The following is a 19,915-nucleotide window of genomic DNA, read 5'->3' as shown; positions in this document are numbered from 1 at the left end:
ATTAATAAATAATATTAATTTCATAATTTTTAGGGCGAAAAATCGAAAATTTATTATTCAATTGATTTCCGATTATCATGGATTCAAGCCTAGGTCATAAAAATTTAAAATTTAACATAAATTTACAATTTTTATGGTGGTTTTTAATCATAGGTATCTAATTAAATTATAATTAATTATGAAAATCAAATTAATTCTAAATTATTCTAATTTTCAACAAATTAATCATAATTACAAATTAGATTGCATAATTAACAAGGCTAGGCACTCAAACTTGTTAAACATATACAGTAGGTCAATCAAAAATTCAAGATTTATCAACAAGAATCGCAAATATTTAATTTAACATCTTAAATTTACGAAATTTTGCATTCGAAAAACTAAAACCTTCGAAAAGTCATAGTTAGGCTTCGAATTTGAGAATTCTGGGTTCGGCAGAAAAACACAAATTTTGTCAAAATTTTAGAATGCCTTTTACATGCGGAATTGACACAAAAATCACTCGATTTGGATGAGTAACGAAGAAACTGCCGAAAAACTGCGTACGTATAATTAAATAAACGCAATTTGCAATTAATTAACAATTACGAAAATTAATCACCCCTTTTAATTCTTGCAAATTTGTAATATTTAACCATGTTCATGCAATTTAGATTATGAAAATAATAAGAGGCTTCTGATACCACTGTTAGGTTATGATACATATGACAATTCATAAATCATGCGGAAAAACCATTTAGCCAGGAATACATATTATTTACACATAATCATATAGCATAGTTTAGATGCATACTCTTTGTTGCGTGCCTTCCCTAGCTGCGCCCGAACCGAACAAGAACAAGTCTTTAGGACTCCAAGTGTCGTCCCTCCGTAGATAGTCAACAGCACGTCCGGATCCGCCTTAAGATTGACCAACTAGAATCGCCCTTAAGGTACTAAAGATTTTCGGCACTTATAGTCAAGAAATGTGTCTGAATTTTCTCTCAAAAACTCACTTTGAATACTTGAATGATCTCTTAAAATATGTGACCCTAGGCACCTATTTATAGAGTTATGGAAAGGGTTTTGGAATCCTATTAGGATACTAATTTATTTAATTATAATCCTACTAGGACTCTAATTAAATAATCATTATCTAATAGTTTTAGGATTTAATCACACTTCGAATCCCGATTGCTTCAGGATTCCCGCACAAGCATTGCACGAGCACCGTACACCCGCGCAAGCCTTGCGACCCACGCTAGGCGCACAGCGCTCGGCCCACTGCTGTGCTCCGCGCGCGCGCCCAAGGCCTTGGCTGGGCCTGGCCTTGCGCTGGGCCTGGTCGAGGCTTGGCGTGCGATGGTGCGCGTTGGCTCGCTGGGCGACGGCCTGGCTTCGTGTTGGGCCTTCGTCTAGCGGGCCTCGTCCGATGCTAATTCGTACGATACGCTTCCGATTAAATTCCCGATTCCGGAATTCATTTCCGATACGAACAATATTTAATATTTCCGATTCCGGAATCAATTTCTGTTTCGAACAAATATTTAATATTTCCGTTTCCGGATTTATTTTCCGATTCCGATAATATTTCCGATTCTGACAATATTTCCGTTTCCGGTAATATTTCCGATTCTGGCAATATTTCCATTTCCGATAATATTTTCCGATACGTACCATGTTTCCGTTTCCGGCAACATCTACGACTTGGATAATATTTATATTTCCGATACGATCCATATTTCCGTTTCCGGCAATATCATCGTTTCCGGAGTATTCATTTCTTGCCTGTGACGATCTCAGCTCCCACTGAAACCAAGATCCGTCGATTCCGAATATCCATAGATGGAGTATTTAATGCCATTAAATACTTGATCCGTTTACGTACTATTTGTGTGACCCTACGGGTTCAGTCAAGAGTAAGCTGTGGATTAATATCATTAATTCCACTTGAACTGAAGCGGCCTCTAGCTAGGCATTCAGCTCACTTGATCTCACTGAATTATTAACTTGTTAATTAATACTGAACCGCATTTATTAGACTTAACATAGAATGCATACTTGGACCAAGGGCATTATTTCCTTCAAATTGTTCTCAGAGCGGAAGGAAAAGAAAGTGTTCTTGACAATCCTCTCCCTAAACCCCTGCCAGAAAATGCTACTACAGCTCAAAGGCGAGCTAGACAAACTCTAGAGGATAACTCCCTGCAAGTAACATGCTTGATGCTTGCTTGCATGGAACCAGAGTATCAAAAACGTTTTGATGGTCTGGATGCCTACAGCATAATCCAGCAACTGAAAACTTTGTTTCAGAAAAATACTAGATTGGAGAGATTTGAAGCAAACTGCAAACTTCTGGATTCCAAGTTGGAAGAGGGGAAGCCTGTTGGTCCGCATGTGTTCGATTTGATTGGATATTTTCAGACCATGGAGAAATTGGGCTTCCCTTATCCTAAGGACCTGGCAACTGACATAGTCATCAGATCCTTGCCTGAAGATTTTCATAACTTTAAGTTGAACTTCTACATGCAAGGAGGGGAGGCTACCCTGCAAGAGTTGCATGGTTCACTAATTCAGGCTGAGAGAAACTTACCAAGTAAACCTAAACATAAGGATGTTCTAATGGTTAGTAAAGGTAAGCAGTTCAAGAAGAAGGGGGCTCCCATGAAGAAGAACAAGGGCAAGGTGGTCGCCAATGAGAACTCTTCAACCAAGCCAAAGACCACTGCCAAGGCTAAGGTAGCCGCTCAACATGAGTGCTACCACTGCCACAAGATTGGTCATTGGAAAGAGGAACTGCCCCAAGTATCTGGAGGATAAGAAGACTGGTGCTTCAACTTCAGGTATCTATGTCATAGAAGTTAATTTAGCTACAACTGCTTCTTCGGTATTTGATACCGCTTGTGGATCTCACATTATTGGTAATGTGCAGGGACTAAAAAGAAGTAGGAGCTTGAGCAAAGGCGAAGTGGATCTCCGAGTAGGCAATGGAGCAAGAGTTGCTGCTTTAGCTGTAGGAGATTATAGTTTACGCTTGCCTTCTGGTTTAATATTAGAACTTTATAATTGTTATTACGTTCCAGTTATTACCAAGAACATAATTTCTATTCCGATTTTGGATTCGGAAGGTTTTTCATTTCAAATTATGAATAATTGTTGTTCAGCATATTTGAATGGTATGTTCTATGTCTCTGCTAAATTATCAAATGGTTTATACGTACTAGACTTACAAAACCATATCTATCACATAGAAAACAAGAAACACAAACCAAATGATTTAAACCCTACTTACCTATGGCATTGTCGATTAGGCCACATAAGCTCAAAGCGCATAGAGAAACTTCATAAGGATGGAATTCTCAAATCATTTGATTTTGAATCATTTGAAGTATGTGAGTTTTGCTTAATGGGAAAAATGACAAAGTCTCCTTTCACAGGCTCAAGTGAAAGGGCCAATGATCTTTTAGCCCTCATACATACTGATGTTTGCGGACCTATGAGTACTTTGGCTAGGGGAGGGTACGGGTATTTCATTACTTTTACTGATGATGTAAGCAGATTTGGATATGTTCACCTCATGCGGCATAAGTCGGAATCCTTTGAAAAGTTAAAGGAATTCCAAAATGAAGTACAAAACCAACTTGGAAAGAAAATTAAAGCATTACGATCCGATCGTGGTGGTGAATATTTATCTCAAGAGTTTGGTGATCATTTGAAAGATTGTGGCATACTTTCGCAATTGACTCCACCAGGGACACCACAGTTGAATGGGGTTTCCGAAAGAAGGAATCGAACTCTATTAGATATGGTTCGGTCCATGATGAGTCTTGCTAACCTTCCTGCCTCATTTTGGGGATTTGCGCTTGAAACAGCGGCATTCACACTCAACAGAGCACCGTCCAAAGCTGTAGAGAAGACGCCATATGAGATGTAGACTGGAAAAGTTCCGAAATTGTCTTTTCTAAGGACATGGGGTTGTGAAGTTTATGTAAAACGTTTACTATCTGATAAGCTTTCACCCAAGTCTGATAAATGTCTTTTTGTGGGTTACCCAAAACAGACTAAGGGATACTACTTCTACAACCAAAGCGAAAACAAAGTGTTTGTTGCTCGCGATGGTGTCTTTCTGGAAAAGGAGTTTATTTCCAGAAAAACAAGTGGGAGTAATGTATATCTCGAAGAAATTCGAGATGAGCAACAAATGGATGAGGTTCACACCTCGTCAGAGACGACCCAGCATGAAAATGCTCAGGAGGCGGTGCATTCCATTCACGCGCCTTCTACTGTCCCACTTGGAGATAATCCATGCGAAGTCCCTCAACCTAATGAGGTGGAAACTTCTCCTGCTGTTCCCCAACGTAGGTCTAGTAGGACCGTCATTCCGTCAAAGAGGTATATTGATTTCCTTTTGACTGAAAGTTCTGAAATAGAGATTTTAGAACATGAGGAACCTACTAGCTACACAAATGCTTTGACGAGTCAAGACTCCGAGAAATGGCTCGAATCCATATGATCCGAAATGGATTCGATGTTTGAAAATCAAGTATGGGACTTGGTTGCTTTGCCTGATGGGGTTAAACCCATTGGTTGCAAATGGATTTTCAAACTAAAAAAGGACAAAGATGGAAACATTGATGTCTTTAAGGCAAGACTATTGGAAAAAGGTTTTAGAAAAATTCATGGTATTGACTATGATGAAACCTTCTCAACAATAGCCATGCTGAAATCCATTAGGATAATTCTTGCGATTGCTGCCTTTCATGACTATGAGATCTGGCAGATGGACGTCAAAACCGCTTTCTTGAATGGGTTCTTGAAAGAGGATGTGTACATGACACAACCACAAGGTTTTGAAGATCCAAACAGTCCAAGAAAAGTTTACAATCTTAAGAAGTCCATTTATGGGCTTAAGCAAGCATCCCGGAGTTGGAACCTCAGATTTGATGAGGCAGTCAAATCTTTTGGCTTCCTTAGAAATGAAGAGGAATCTTGTATATACAAGAAGTTGAGTGGGAGTAGTATTGCTTTCCTAGTCTTGTATGTGGATGACATACTTCTCATAGGAAACGACAAGACCATGCTTGAGTCAGTCAAGGAATGGCTTAAAAGTTGTTTTTCCATGAAAGACCTAGGAGAAGCTGAATACATCTTGGGAATAAGGATCCATAGAGATAGATCCAAAAGGCTGATTGGACTTAGCCAAGAGACTTATATTGATAAGGTTCTTGCAAGGTTCAAGCTGGAAAACTCCAAAAGAGGTTTCATTCCCATGCAACACGGCATTTCACTTGGCAAGACTCAGTGTCCTTCGACACCTGATGAGGTCAAGCGCATGAGTAATGTTCCTTATGCCTCTGCAGTAGGGTCCATTATGTATGCCATGGTATGCACTCGACCGGATGTTGCATATGCTTTGAGTATGTGCAGCAGATACCAGTCAAACCTAGGAGAGGCGCACTGGATGGCAGCAAAGAATATCCTTAAGTACTTAAGAAGGACTAAGGATAATTTCTTGGTCTATGGTGGAGATAATGAGTTGGTTGCCACTGGATACACCGATGCAAGCTTCCAAAGTGACAAAGATGATTTCCGATCACAATCTGGTTTCATATTTTGTCTCAATGGAGGGGCTGTGAGCTGGAAGAGTTCTAAGCAGAGTACCATCGCAAATTCTACAACAGAGGCTGAGTATATTGCAGCAAGTGATGCAGCAAAAGAAGCTGTTTGGATCAAAAAGTTCATTAGTGAACTTGGTGTAGTTCCTAGCATTGGAAATGGCATTGAGTTGTATTGTAACAACAATGGTGCCATTTTCCAGTCCAAGGAACCCAGATCGCACCAAAAATCCAAACATGTGCTAAGGAGATTCCATCTTATTCGAGAGATCGTTGAAAGAGGGGATGTGAAAGTAAGCAAGGTTCATACTGAGGATAACGTGGCTGATCCTCTGACTAAACCGCTTGCTCAACCTAAGCATGAGAGTCATACTAGGTCTATGGGGCTTAAGCATATGGGAGAATGGCTTTAGTTTGCTTACTTTATGTTTACAATTGTAAAGACATTTATTATGCTTTGAATGTTTATCAATAAAAGTTCATTCTTATTTAATTGTTTGGTTTAGTATTAAATAAAATGTCCAAATAACTTGTGTTTTCAAATAGGATTATCGAAAACGTTTTGATAATGGAACCCTATAAGTGAACTGAAATCACAACTTATTAAGTCTCTAGTCTAAATCACTAAATTGGACATAAGTGATTCATGAGAAGACTAGCATGTAATTAATTGATAGTGCAGTTCCATGGGCTATGGAGACATAGGGATGTCTAATTGATTATATGGATGTATACTTGATGCATTGAGACTTGACCTAACTAGATTCTAAAAGTAGAATCAAAATTCTATATTTAGTGGATTCCTTAGACATGAGTATGTCTTAATAACCATGAGACAATTAGTTTAACCTTGACTCTGTTAAACACCGCGCCGTAAAAGGAGGTTATAAAAGCAGTGATCAGGTGGGCTAAGAATTGAGTGGGAGTTATGGTCATATAAGAGTGAATAAGTCCTCCTATTTGATAGGAATGGTGTCCGGGCCTCTTGATGAGCGAGAACTGAAAATTGCACGGCCATGCGGAATGGGATTAAAATGTTAATCTTCATTTGAACAGTTCGAACTCGGTGATCAAGAAACTAGAATTTGAGAATAACAATGTGTTATCAAATTTTGGCATTAAGAGACTTAAGGAATTTAGCATTGCGTTCTTGTCTTCGGACAAGTGGGAGATTGAAGGAATTATGTCCTTAGACATTTCCGGCAATTACTAAATATAAATAGGAATTAATTATGAAGATAAAAAGTTAATTATTTTAGTAATCATATTTTCTTGCTAGAGAATAAATGTGATTAGTAGGACAATATTGATTGGACCTACAACTAAAATATATTAATCCTATAAGGTCACACATATAAGCACTAATTGGAATGGGCCCAAAAGGTCCTATGGCAACCGGCCTGCTAAGAGAAATAAGGTTGGGCTTTGTGTTAACCTAAAAGCCCTAACATTATAATAGATATAATGTCAGGGATTTAGAAAAGAACGTAATTCAATATCTGACAAAAGAAAAACACAAAAACCCTAACTCTTATTCTCTGAAACGCCGTTCTTCCCAACAAAGCAAGAGATTTATCGTGATCGTTCTCTTCCGTACTAGCATACGTGGGATTCAATTGGTGCTTGTGGACTAAGTAGAGGAGCAACAAGTGGGGCTCTCAGATCTTCGAAGCTTGCATACGAACGGGAGAAAACGCTACAAAGGTGATTATTCTTTCGTCATAATCTGATCTATACTATTATTGTGCATGAGATCCTGTGATAGATGTTAGGAAATTGTTTCCTGAAATTCTGCTTTATGCATCTATATGTTCCTACAAGAACTTCATGCAAGATTGCGAGTCACATACAAGAAAGCTTACCACATGTTTCCATACAACATTTGAAATTGTTCCGGGATGTAAGTATTTCCGTACCCGTTTCACCTGAAACTTCATACAAAAACTGCCTGTTAGTGATTTGTGACTTAAATATTTGATTGCTTTTAGAAAACACCAAATATTTCTGCTCAATCATATGATCTTAAAACACACAATCCATATATTATTTAGGGCGTGTTCTCCTCAAGATAAATTCACTACTCGTACTTCAAACACACACCAATCTTCACACACAATCACATTATAAATAAAGGATGATCAAGAAAAAAAGGAAAAAAAAGCTACTCTCTTCATTCTATCATACCATAAATGATCAAAGTAGTTCCTTTGCCCCAAATTCTTTATCCATCACTGAAATTACCCATCTCTTCCGATAGGTTCTTTCCCATGATTAGACCATTTTACAAGATGAATGAAATCATTGGCATTTGACATGGAAAATCCAGTTAAAAACAGCAAAACTCCCACTTAGACATTATGTCGAACACTTTGTGAGCATTATCGAATTCTGGGGAAATTGCCTCCAACCTTAAGATTTGAAAGCTCAATGATGACCTTTGATCTTCCAAAGCGACTTGACTAAGTTGTTGTCCTGTTTGATGTCTTCATATTCGAGCGCGCCTACAGCCATATAGTATACTAGTTTAGGGCCCGTGCAACGCACGACTACTATTAAAACAATTTATTATATGAAGTATTAAAAGTAACTAAAAAAACTTCTGATATTAGGAAAACATGAAAGTAAAAAGGATATATGAAAAAGTATAAATTCAAAGTTGTGTAAAAAAATATTCAAATGAACTAAATTTGCATATTACTATACAAAGTTAAAAATTATAGTCGTTTACTTTGTATGTAGAACGATCTTACAACGTTAACCAAACCCGAATGACTCAAGACTAATTTTCGAAAAGACCCGAGCATAACCGAGTTAGTCAAATACAACATATTTTGAATTGAGTAAAATCTTGATAAATAAACTTATATGTTAGTCTACTTACCATGTATTATTATTTTAATTAACATTCTTACTTACCATGTATTATATTATTAATAGTAGACTAACATTAGAAGTTCATTATCAATATTTTTTATATTTCTTATCAGATTAAAAAGTTATAATAATACATGAAATTATATCATAAAGGAAAAAATAATATTGATTTAGCTTTCCTCCAATAATATATTATTGCAGTACACATCTATGGTAATTAAAATATATTTTTATTTTAGTTTCCTAAAAAAACGTAATGTGATTTATTTATTTTAATGTAAAAAAATAACAAAACACTTTGGCGGGAAAAACTTGCACCAGGAAATGACACGTGTCATTCCTGGTGTCTCTTTTAGTATATAGTAATAGATGGGCTACAGTACCCAATATAGAGGGTATATAAGACATTTCACACTTCCTGAGTTGGTGAATCACTAACCTATTGGTGACTTGGACAAGATGACTGGCTGTGATGGTATACGTATTTCATACGCTTTGGAATATGTATATTAGATTTCAAATTTCAAGAGAGAAGGAAGAGTGAAGGAAGAGAGAGAAACTCCAAGAAAGAAAACAGTGAGAAAACGCGAAGAACACGAAGAGCACTGTAGTGAAGTTCACCGGAAGTTCGACGGAAGTTCGACTGCAGTACCACTGAAACATCGGTAAACTTCGCATTTTCCCATTTCCCCTAAACTTTATAAAATTAAAATTCTATGGTTCATGAATTAAAGTTGGGTTCAAAATTGATGAAAATTTTGAACAATTTTTGATGAAAATTTAAGACATTTTGTCAAATAGGCTTAAATTTTGTATATGTAAGCACAATTTTGCTTTTTGGATTGATTGATTGAAATTTAGATTGTCAATAAAATCGAAAATGAACAGGGGAGATCATAAATGTAGTTGGAAGAACCCCAATTTGTTTGGGGAGTCCAATAATGGTTTCATTTTCACCCCAAAATTGTTTCATAAATAAGTAATATTATTTTAATGATATTCAATTTTCGATTTTGCATGTTGAATTTCATAGTTGAATGCTTCACAGTTTAATGCTTTGAAATTTTGATTTTGTATGTTGAATTTGTATGTAAATATGGACAACTGAACTGAAAATGTAGACATGAAAAGAATATGTGCAAGCTCTCACATTTGAATGGCAAGCACAGTCTAATTTTCATGTGAAATATAGAATGTTAAATGCTTGCACAGTTGAAAGCTTTGAAATTTAGATTTTGTATGTTGAATTTGTATGTTAATTTGGACAACTTGACTGAAAATAAAGACGAGCAATGGGAAAAAGAAAATCAAACATACAAGCACCGAAGTTGAATAAGCTTGTAATACAGGAGGTGGAGGAAGAGGAGGACTCGAACGATGAAACATACACTGCTAGTATTTCTGAGAAGAATAGTGAAGACATCAGCATGGATGATATCAGCATTGAGGAAGCCGACTATATAAAACACAAAAGAAGTGGCTTTTTGAAGTTTGAAGAAAAATCGCAAATGCACAAAGAGGATGAAGGAACTGCAAATGCAGGAAGAGGGAGAGGGAGAGGGAGAGGAAGAGGAAGAGGAAGAGGAAGAGGCACTCGTCTCCGATAAAGAAGATGATGTGAGCTCCGATAAAGAAGATGACAACTTGGACGATATAGTGGGCTTCACAGTCGATTATGTGGTTGGTTAATCTTTTAATGCTTAAATTTATGTGGTTGGTTAATTTTTTAATGCTTAAGTTTATGTGGTTGGTTAATTTTATCATGCTTGCTTAATTTTGTGGTTGGTTAATTTTGGATGAAAAGAAGAGCAGATTTTCATGTGATTGTTTTTGTTTTGGTGTTATGGAAAGTGGGATATTAAGTTGGTAGGTTGATGTGATTATGTCATTGTTTTTGTTTAGGTGTTATGGAAAGTGGGATATTAAGTTGGTAGGTTGATGAGACCATTGTGATTGTAGCAGTGTTCTTTTGACACTAGTTGACTAATGTTGACTTTTCTAGATTAGTTGACTAATGTTGACTTTTCTAGATTGAAAGCTTCTGTATGCATGTATATTCTGCCAGTTTATCTTAGGGTTTTGTACTTGATTTTTGTAGAATAAAATAGATAAAGTAGAAGAGGAAGAGGAAGAGAAAAAAAATCTACAACGCTGAAGAGGAAGAGGAAGAGGAAGCATACCAGTGGAAATGTTTCAACACCTCCACAAGATGACAAGAAGACCGTGCCATCAGTAAAGATAACAGAAGAGATATTGAAGGTAATATATTTTTCTTCTTCTTTACAGTCAAAGAATTAGGGCGCATTAATATAATATTGGAGTGTGACATAACTTTTTTATATTCTTACAGAATCATCATTTGAGTATGGGCGGTCAGATTATAGCTGACGAGACGGTCCTGCAGACCCTGCGTAAGAATTTCACCAAGTCGATAAACCTAAACTGTTGAGTGGAGGCTTTTGGTGCCATTGTCTCTCAGTTTTGTCGAAGAAAGAAGAGGTGGATGAAAGAAATGGGATTTGGGACATTAGGCTGGTTGGTGAACAAAACGCAACCGAGAGAACTTTGCTATTGGTTGCTGACTAAGGTAGATCCATTACGCAAAGAACTGGTGGTTGGTGGTAAGAGGTTTTCCACTGTCCAAGAACCAAGTTTCTTGTATTTTGGGGACACCATGTAGAGGTACTGCAGTCCCTTTAACTCAGAAGAGTGAGCTTATGAAGAAAAAGGTGAAAGATCTATTGGATAGATATGGAGAGGTTGGAACAAATGGAGACTGGACCATTGAGATGAAGGCCACCATACCAAAGGTTGAGGCTGAAGTAGTAGATGTCGATGAAGAAGTCTAGAAGACTTCCTTTCTGATCATTGCTTTAGGACTGGTTCTTTATCCTACTACATCGCATCATTTGGCATCCGACTTGTTGCCTGCAATAACAGTGGCCGCAAATGCAGCAACCTATGACTGGTCGGCATTGATATTAGACAAAACCATTAGTTCTGCTAAAACTTTCCTCACCAAGTTTTACGCTAATGGTTTTTCTAAGGGTTGTGGTGGGTGCCTTCTGTATCTTGTGGTGAGTATACATTCTTATTTTCACTTTTATTATAATTATTTTCTTATTTTCTTATCGGAATTTGTACGTGATGATGGCAGATTTTGTACCTTGATCGACTTGACCGCCCCCCGATCTCTTGGACATTGTTCCCAAGGATCATGGTTTGGACCACAAAAGAGCTAAGCAAAGAAAAGAAAGAAGACAGGTTGGAACACAAAAGTAAGAGGGCCAAGGGACCGCTAAAGAAGACTTTGACAAATTAGGGGTGAGTGGTTGATTTTGCATTTTGTCACTTGCAAAGTTCAGTTATTTTAGGGTTTTTAACATTTTGCATTATTCATTTATCTTTCAGTGTTCAGATGTCGCATATGGCAAACCACACACCAGAGAAGCAAGGGACTGTACACCCGTTAATCTTGTGGAGGAGGTAAAGGTTTAAGGTTTAGGGTTTAGGTTTAGTTTCATTTCATACTATGTCCCGTAATCTGGAACAAACATTTCATTGCATCTCTCTGTAGAACAAATTTGAAGATGATCCTGACTTGGTCTTAAGAAAGAGAAGAAAGGCCACATGTGCTAAAACCCCTCAACAACATGTCATGGAGAAAAGAGAAAGGGATAAAAGACAAAGGGAGAGATTGTCTAAGAAGCAAGCCTTAGAGGAAGTAGAAGAGGAATTAGAAGAAGCAGCTGCAACGGACGAACCGAAGGAAATGGGGCTGGAGGTAGAAGAAGAATCCCCCGCGGAGGAAGAAGCCGCAACGGACGAAGCGAAAGAGGAGTAGAGACACAACAGAAGGTGGATCCAATGGAGCTGGATATAGTGGAGGAGGAAGTAGAGATTGAGCTAGTGGGTCCAATGGATATAGCGGAGCAGCAAGCCGCAACGCTAGCGGAGCAGCAAGCCGCAACGCTAGCGGAGCAGCAAGCCGCAACGCTAGCGGAGCAGCAAGCCGCAACGCTAGCAGAGCACCAAGCCGCAGCGGAGCACCAAGCCGCAGCGGAGCACCAAGCCGCAAATGGAGCTGATCCGATGTCCCTAGCCTTGAAAGATGGAGGGTATTTATTATATTTAGCCGATGCTTTAGCCGACGTGATTCATGATCAGGACCGAAATGGAGCTGATGTAAATGATTATGTGAATGACGACCAGATATTGTTTAATCAAGTCACTTGTTAAATATCTTGCTGCGAGCTACATTGCTTGTGTCAAATGTTTTATAGTTGCATTATAGTTGCATTATAGTTGCATTGTCCGGATGTGGATCATTGTTTAATCAAGTCATTTGTTAAATATCTTGCTGGGATTTACATTGCTTGTGTCAAATGTTGTATAGTGGAATTGTCCGAATGTGGATCATGATGTGAATAAGATTACTCAGGAGAAGAATGATCATGATGCTGCTGAGATTGAGGTGGACGTGAAGGAGGCAAGTGATGATTCGAATGCTGATGTGAATAACTCCAACCAGGTATTGTTTAATCTACTCATTTGTTACTTGCTGATGTACATTGCTTTCGTCAAATTTTTATAGTTGCATTGTCATTGTCCGGATCAGGGTGTAGTGAATGATGAAGATGCTGAGGATAAGGAGGTGAAGGAGAAGAAAAATGAGAATAATGATGATGAGGAGGCGCCGAAGAATGAGGAGGAGGAGAATTATAAGGAGGTGAAGGAGAAGAAAAATGAGAATAATGATGATGAGGAGGCGCCGAAGAATGAGGAGGGGGAGAATTATGAGGAGGTGAGGCAGAAGAAAAATGAGAATAATGATGATGAGGAGGCGCCGAAGAATGTGGAGGGGGAGAATTATGAGGAGGTGAGGCAGAAGAAAAATGAGAATAATGATGATGAGGAGGCGCCGAAGAATGAGGCGCCGAAGAATGACGAGGAAGAAGAGGTCCCGAAACATGAGGTGGATCAAGCTGCTGCAGGGCAGAATGAAAATGAGCGGATCACTGATGAAAAGAGTGCCGATGAGGAGGCGCCGAAGAATGACGAGGAAGAAGAGGTCCCGAAACATGAGGTGGATCAAGCTGCTGTAGGGCAGAATGAAAATGAGCAGATCACTGATGAAAAGAGTGCCGATGTGTCGAATGTAGGGAAGAATGAAAACAAGAACAAGTTATTTGTTAAATACTTGTTAAATATCTTGCTGAAATTTACATTGCTTGTGTCGAATGTTTTATAGTTTTATAGTTCACATGTATGTATTGTGTAACCAATTTAAATTGATTTTGTGCATTGTCAATCAATGTTAGTTAATAATCAAGGGGTTCACTCAAAGAATGATACAGACGCCTGTGAACCATGAATTCCAAATAAGTAAAGCAATAAGCAAAGAAGTTGCGGCTAGGATAGCTCTTAAAAATCATGTGATCGTGGAAGCAAACAAATTAAAGATCCCCCAAAGAAATACTCGAAAAACTAGGTGAGATTTATTTCAGATATATAACGAGATGAAAAGTGCATTTGAAATTTTGAGGCTGTGACTCATGTCTCAATAGAATGCTATGATTCGATACACTCATGAAGTCAATACTGTTTTTTGCGGTTTTTTTGTAATAGGAGTACAAAAACAGATGAAGATGATGCTGATGTTGATTTACCAGTCCTACAATGTCATGGCCGATGGGCAAGCATGAAATCATGCTACATTGTAGTCGGGGAAAGATCATGGATGGACGATCAGGTAGATAATCAGGTATCCATTTTTTTCTGTCTTAGGGTTGAACATCGACAATAACCCATACTTCTTATGCAGTTTGTTGACACATTTGCAACCATATTAACATACAAGTGGGCGAAGGACTTCGAAGGGCAGGGCCAAAGGATCGTTCTTCCATTAATATTTTCGGTAAATTCCTTGTTACCTTGTAAGTCCGACAACATTTTCAGTTTCTAACGACATATTTTCAATTTCTGAAGACTAAAGTGATATCGAAGAAGGACAAAGAAGTGTCATCGTTAGCTCGGTCCCTTTCACGAGAAATATTGTGTATACATCCCAACATAACCTCTGACTAGATGTTTTCGGTAAGCTAAAACCTTCTTCGTCGGGGTTATATATCTATGTGAACAATATATTTATCACCTCTTGTGCATTTAGGTGTTCCTCCCGACGGTGGTTGAAGGTAATTGGTGGGCTTTAATTATCAATACCAACACCTCTATATCGTGGGTCATAGATTCCATGTTTAGAGAACCTTGCATTCATTGGTAAAACGAAATAAACGCACTGGTAACTTGTTACCGATCGTAGTACTTAAATTTCTACAAATTTACTGCATTTAGCATATTCTAATGGGACGCAAATGTACCAGGAAAAGGCATTTGACATTTTCGCATCTTTTTTGGATTCGTCTTGGCGTCACGGGGAGGTCATCACCTGGGAGAGGAAGGAACTAGATGTTGCTAAACAAGTCGACGGGTTAGTAGCTATATTTGTTGTCTATTTCTTGTCTAGGTTACATAATGGTTACATAATGCTTAATTAACATATATCATTTCCCCAACGTCACTCTCTTTCAAGGGTAAGTTGTGGCATCTACATGCTCTCGTACATACAACAGTGCAGCGATCGTATCAGAGGCCCACTCAATTTGGTATGTACATAAACTTTGATGTTATTTATCTCCTTAAACTTTGATGTTCATTATGACATAATTAACATTATATACTTTCTTATTTCCAGCTCGACAACCCTACTGTCACCGGAGAATGGTTGTTGTATCATGCGATGACCAGCAAATTCAATGAGAAAAGAAGAATGGCAATGGAGCTAATTGAAAACAGTCCTGCAATATGATTAGTGTAATAATATTATTTTGGCTATATTGAAGTATGGCACTAGAACTAATTGAAAACAGTCCGGCATAATTGTAATTATACTTGTAAATATAGGTTATTTAAATATGGGTTATTTAAAAAATATCATTTAATTGTACTATTAACGAGGGGAAATAAGGTCAATAATTGTTGATTAACGACGGGATTTTCCGTCGTGACCCCATCATAAAAGGGGGTCGTCGTTAATGGAAAATCCCGTTATTAACCCGTCGTAAATGCAATTTGCGACGGTTGTTATCGTCTTTGTTGGGTTGTTATCCCCGTCGTAAAAGCCCTTTTGCGACGGGATTTTTACCCGTCCTTATTAGGTTGTCACAAAAGATACAAATCTAAATATCAATCAATCCCACCAAAAAGAAAAATTATTTTGAACTATTGTTTCTCCCCTAAAGGTTATTTCCACTCAATAGTGATGGTGGCATGGAAATAATATAAGTATTGGCTCATAATTTATGAGCCAATACTTATGAGTCATATAATATAAGTATTGGCAGATATCCATTTCATTTTATTTAGCTTAATATTCTTTTATTCACACTAATGTGATTTGTTTAGTTTCGACATTCAAAATATATTCATGTGTGAACTTGTTTTGTTCGTCTTAGTTTGTAGTTTAACAATATCAAAATTTTATATTTTTTTAACATACGTATTTGGAGATATTTACTTTTAAATATTGAGTTAAAACGGATGAAAAAGTCTAAACCCTAAACCCTAAAGTTCGCCTCATAATCTCGTATTTGTTTTCCAAAGTTGATTGTTTTTCTCCCGAATAAAGTTGAACACATTTCATTGTAAGCTTGTGATTCTATGATTAAAACTCATATAATTTTTGGTGTTTAGATATTTCTTGTAATATAATTTTATATAACATGAAATACGAGGAACCAAATATATTCTCTTCTTTTTTTAAACTCATATGATTTGAAGGAAAGTTCGCCTAATAATCTCGCATTCTATTACAATTGTTACAAGATCATGTGTTGGTATTGTTATTACTATCCCCAAATCTATTCTCTTATTCTTTTAAACTTGTGTTTCTGTTATTTTATCTCATGCACTAATATTCACCTTTTCGAATTTGAAGGAAAGTTTTCCTAACTATTTATAATTAAACAAATAGGGCCGTCGTAAAAGACATTTGCGACGTTTGTTCCCGTGTTTGTTGGGTTGTCATTTCCACTCAATTGTGATGGTGGCATGGAAAAATACATGAGCCAATACTTATGAGTCATATAATATAAGTATTGGCAGATAATAAAATTATAAAGGTTATATAATTTAAGGTTTATTTGCAGTATTTAAGGAAAACCCAAACAAAACAGTTATTCTTTGAAGACAACAAGATATATCTTAGAAGTAATCCAGTTATTTCATCTGCAAGAAACTTTAATCCATTTCATTTTTATTTAGCTTAATATTCTTTTATTCAAACTAATGTGATTTGTTTTGTTTCGACATTTCATGTGAAATTCATCAAGTTCTTACATTATTCCAATACTAGTATGGAAGCATGATTTCGTGGAGAAACAAGTAACATATTATAATATAAGTTTTATGTCCAATAATTTAACAAAGAAAGCATGTCTCTTAATTTTATAAATGACTAATAATTATATAAGTAGTGTTGAAACCATGTACACGTAGTATTTGTTTTCCAAAGTTGATTGTTTTTCTCCCGAATAAAGTTCAACGCAATTCATTATAAGCTTGTGATTTTCTATTATTAAAACTCATATGTTTTTGGTGTTTAGATATTTCTTGTAATATCATTTTATATAACATGAAATACGAGGAACCAAATCTATTCTCTTTTATTTTTTAAACTTGTGTTTCCGTTATTAAAACTCATATGATTTGAAGGACAGTTCGCCTAATAATCTCGTATTCTATTACAATTGTTCATGATGTGTTTTAATGATGTGTTTCCACATGGTATAAATTGATTCATCAATAAAATTTTTTAATCAAATGTGAACACTGGAATGTAATTGCCCATAATAAAATAAATTAGAAGATCTTACAAAAAAGCAAAATGGGGGTGGGGGGGATTATAGTAAGATTTTAAGCGCGCTCTATGTTTATGCAGTAACCATTGTGACGTGAGGCCAAAGCCATTGCTCTATGTGCACAGATATTGTATATTATCCTTGTTTGGGAATTTTTAATATTTTTATTAGACTATACAAAATTCATTAAAACCAACTAAAATTTTAGTAATCACAAATATATACCACCAAAAATAATATTATCATGGAAACTTATTGAGTTCATGTTTGTTATTTGTTATTATTCCTTTCCTTTATAATAGCATGGAAATAATATAATTTTTTCTTGTAATATCATTTTATATAACATGAAATACGAGGAACCAAATCTATTCTCTTATTTTTTTTAAACTTGTGTTTCTGTTATTAAAACTCATAGGATTTGAAGGACAATTCACCTAATAATCTCGTATTCTATTACAATTGTTCATGATGTGTTTTAATGATGTGTTTCCACAAGGTATAAATTGATTAAATCAATAAAATAATGTAATCAAATGTGAACACTTGAATGTAATTGCACATAATAAAATAAATTAGAAGATCTTACAAAAAGGGGATTTTCCGTCGCGAACCCGTCATAGAAGGGGTCGTCGTTAATGGAAAATCCCGTCGTTAACCCGTCGTAAAAGACATATCTAACGAATTGTTTGTTTCATACCAATATACAAAAAGTTTGTTTTATTAAGGTCTTGTTAAGTTCAACTTATACTACCCTAGTTAGAGTTCATATAAGTTTCAATATGTTCAGATAAATTTGATATGGTCTTTTAAGTTCCGATTGTTGAAATTATAATAGGGATGAGGGAGGGGAAACAATGTAGCAAAATGATACTACGTAATAGTATTTCATTCAATCCAATTAATTAATTCACATCAAACCGCAATGATACTCCGTAATAGTATTTCATTCAATCCAATTAATTGAGTCACATCAAACCGCAATGATACTCCGTAATAGTCTTGTACTATTATACATTCTCAGTGGTAACCAAAAAATGTCAGATTATCATTGGTAGCCCTCCATTGTTGTTTATTATCAACAATAGCATTAATAAAGATTTTCATAGTATTAACTTTTATAATACAGGGTTACCATTGAGAATTTCCCTAATTTTAATTGGTCCAAAAACTCATTAAATTTCTTTAATTGGTTACGGAATTTTGCAATTTCGATTTCTCGATTCGTAGCTTAATACTCCGTCTTAGTTTATTTCGAAGTTCTGAAGCATTTTTTGGATTTGATTTTTAAAACAGTGTTGTAATGCAAATTTTTCTAAGATAACAATTTTAAAACAGTTTTTTCACTATCAATAATCGAAAATGATAAAGGTAGCAACATACGAAAATGATGTCGTGTCACAATGATTACATAGTTGGTCGACACTTGTCCAATAAAACAACTTTTTCAACATAATACAAAAAAAAAATTATACCGGAGATCAGGATTCAACTACTCGTTTCCGGAGCAACTATCAGATTTCTCAGGCATTTTGGCCTCGCGGTACAAAGTAACAACTCTTTTGAGCATATCGATCCGAGTTAGAAGATCGAAAGGAACGTTGGGTAAATTCTCATTGATACATTTTGTTTTCTGACGGTTTTCATCACGAACATCTGGAACCTCTGGGGAAATTCTCATAGACACATTTTGTTTTCTGACGCTTTTCATCACGAATTTGAGTAGACCTTTATGTAATTACAAATATTTCACAAGTCTTTCGTGAAAAATTAAAAAAAATGAGTAACTTGCAAGTATAGATGGAAGTAACAAACGTTAATTTGATTTATTATTAAATCAAGTTTTTCATATGGGCCAAAATAGAAATCACCACGCCATCAACTAATAATCGTAAAAAAATTAACATATGGGGAAGAATAATTTGATTTTACAGTACCGTCATCGCTATCTATTGCATCGACACATTTTGTTTTCTGACTCTTTTCATCACAAACATCTTCGGAATGTTTCCTGCGGTCGCAAGTTCTACTGCATAGACTTTGAGTAGACATACCTGTATTTACAAATACTTCACAAGTCATTCGAGGATTGAAAAAATAAAATGCATGTATACACGCAACTATACAGGAACGATTCAATAAAAAATAAGGAAAATAGAATGGAGTACTATATAACAACAATTTAGATCGAGTAGAGGATATAGGAGTATACCTAGCAGGAGACTGGAGATGTTGGTTACTTGATCCTGGAGACGCAGAGTCTTGACAGAAGTTAGTATCACAACTCACAATTAATTTTGGGTGCAAAGTATCACTATTATTGGACTACTAATAAGTAAAATACATAGGTTTTATGGCCGGTGCAATGGTTTCATTTTTATAACGTCTCCACCGAAACGCTGCCTAGGTTTTTACGAAGCACTTATTGCGGCGATAAAGATATTTGACTCTGGTTATGGTTGAATTGACCAAAGTTATAAACACTGCCTAGGTTTTTACGAAGCACTTATTGAAGCATATAAGTATTGG

The 19,915-nt window shown here is 36.2% G+C and overlaps 1 protein-coding gene across 1 annotated transcript; it reads left to right on the top strand.

Annotated features, from left to right (window-relative positions):
• Positions 1 to 12,335: 12,335 nt before the first annotated feature.
• LOC110805347 (uncharacterized) lies at positions 12,336 to 15,336 on the top strand. The gene is made up of 5 exons (XM_056831948.1): positions 12,336 to 12,695; positions 12,865 to 12,999; positions 13,087 to 13,652; positions 14,097 to 14,232; positions 15,223 to 15,336. Exons 1-5 carry the CDS (start codon positions 12,336 to 12,338, stop codon positions 15,334 to 15,336), a joined length of 1,311 nt encoding a protein of 436 aa, XP_056687926.1.
• Positions 15,337 to 19,915: the final 4,579 nt, after the last annotated feature.

This window comes from Spinacia oleracea, chromosome 6 (genome assembly GCF_020520425.1).
Source record: "Spinacia oleracea cultivar Varoflay chromosome 6, BTI_SOV_V1, whole genome shotgun sequence".
In the NCBI taxonomy this organism is placed as follows: domain Eukaryota; kingdom Viridiplantae; phylum Streptophyta; class Magnoliopsida; order Caryophyllales; family Amaranthaceae; genus Spinacia; species Spinacia oleracea.
This window is presented reverse-complemented; position numbering and strand designations above follow the sequence as displayed.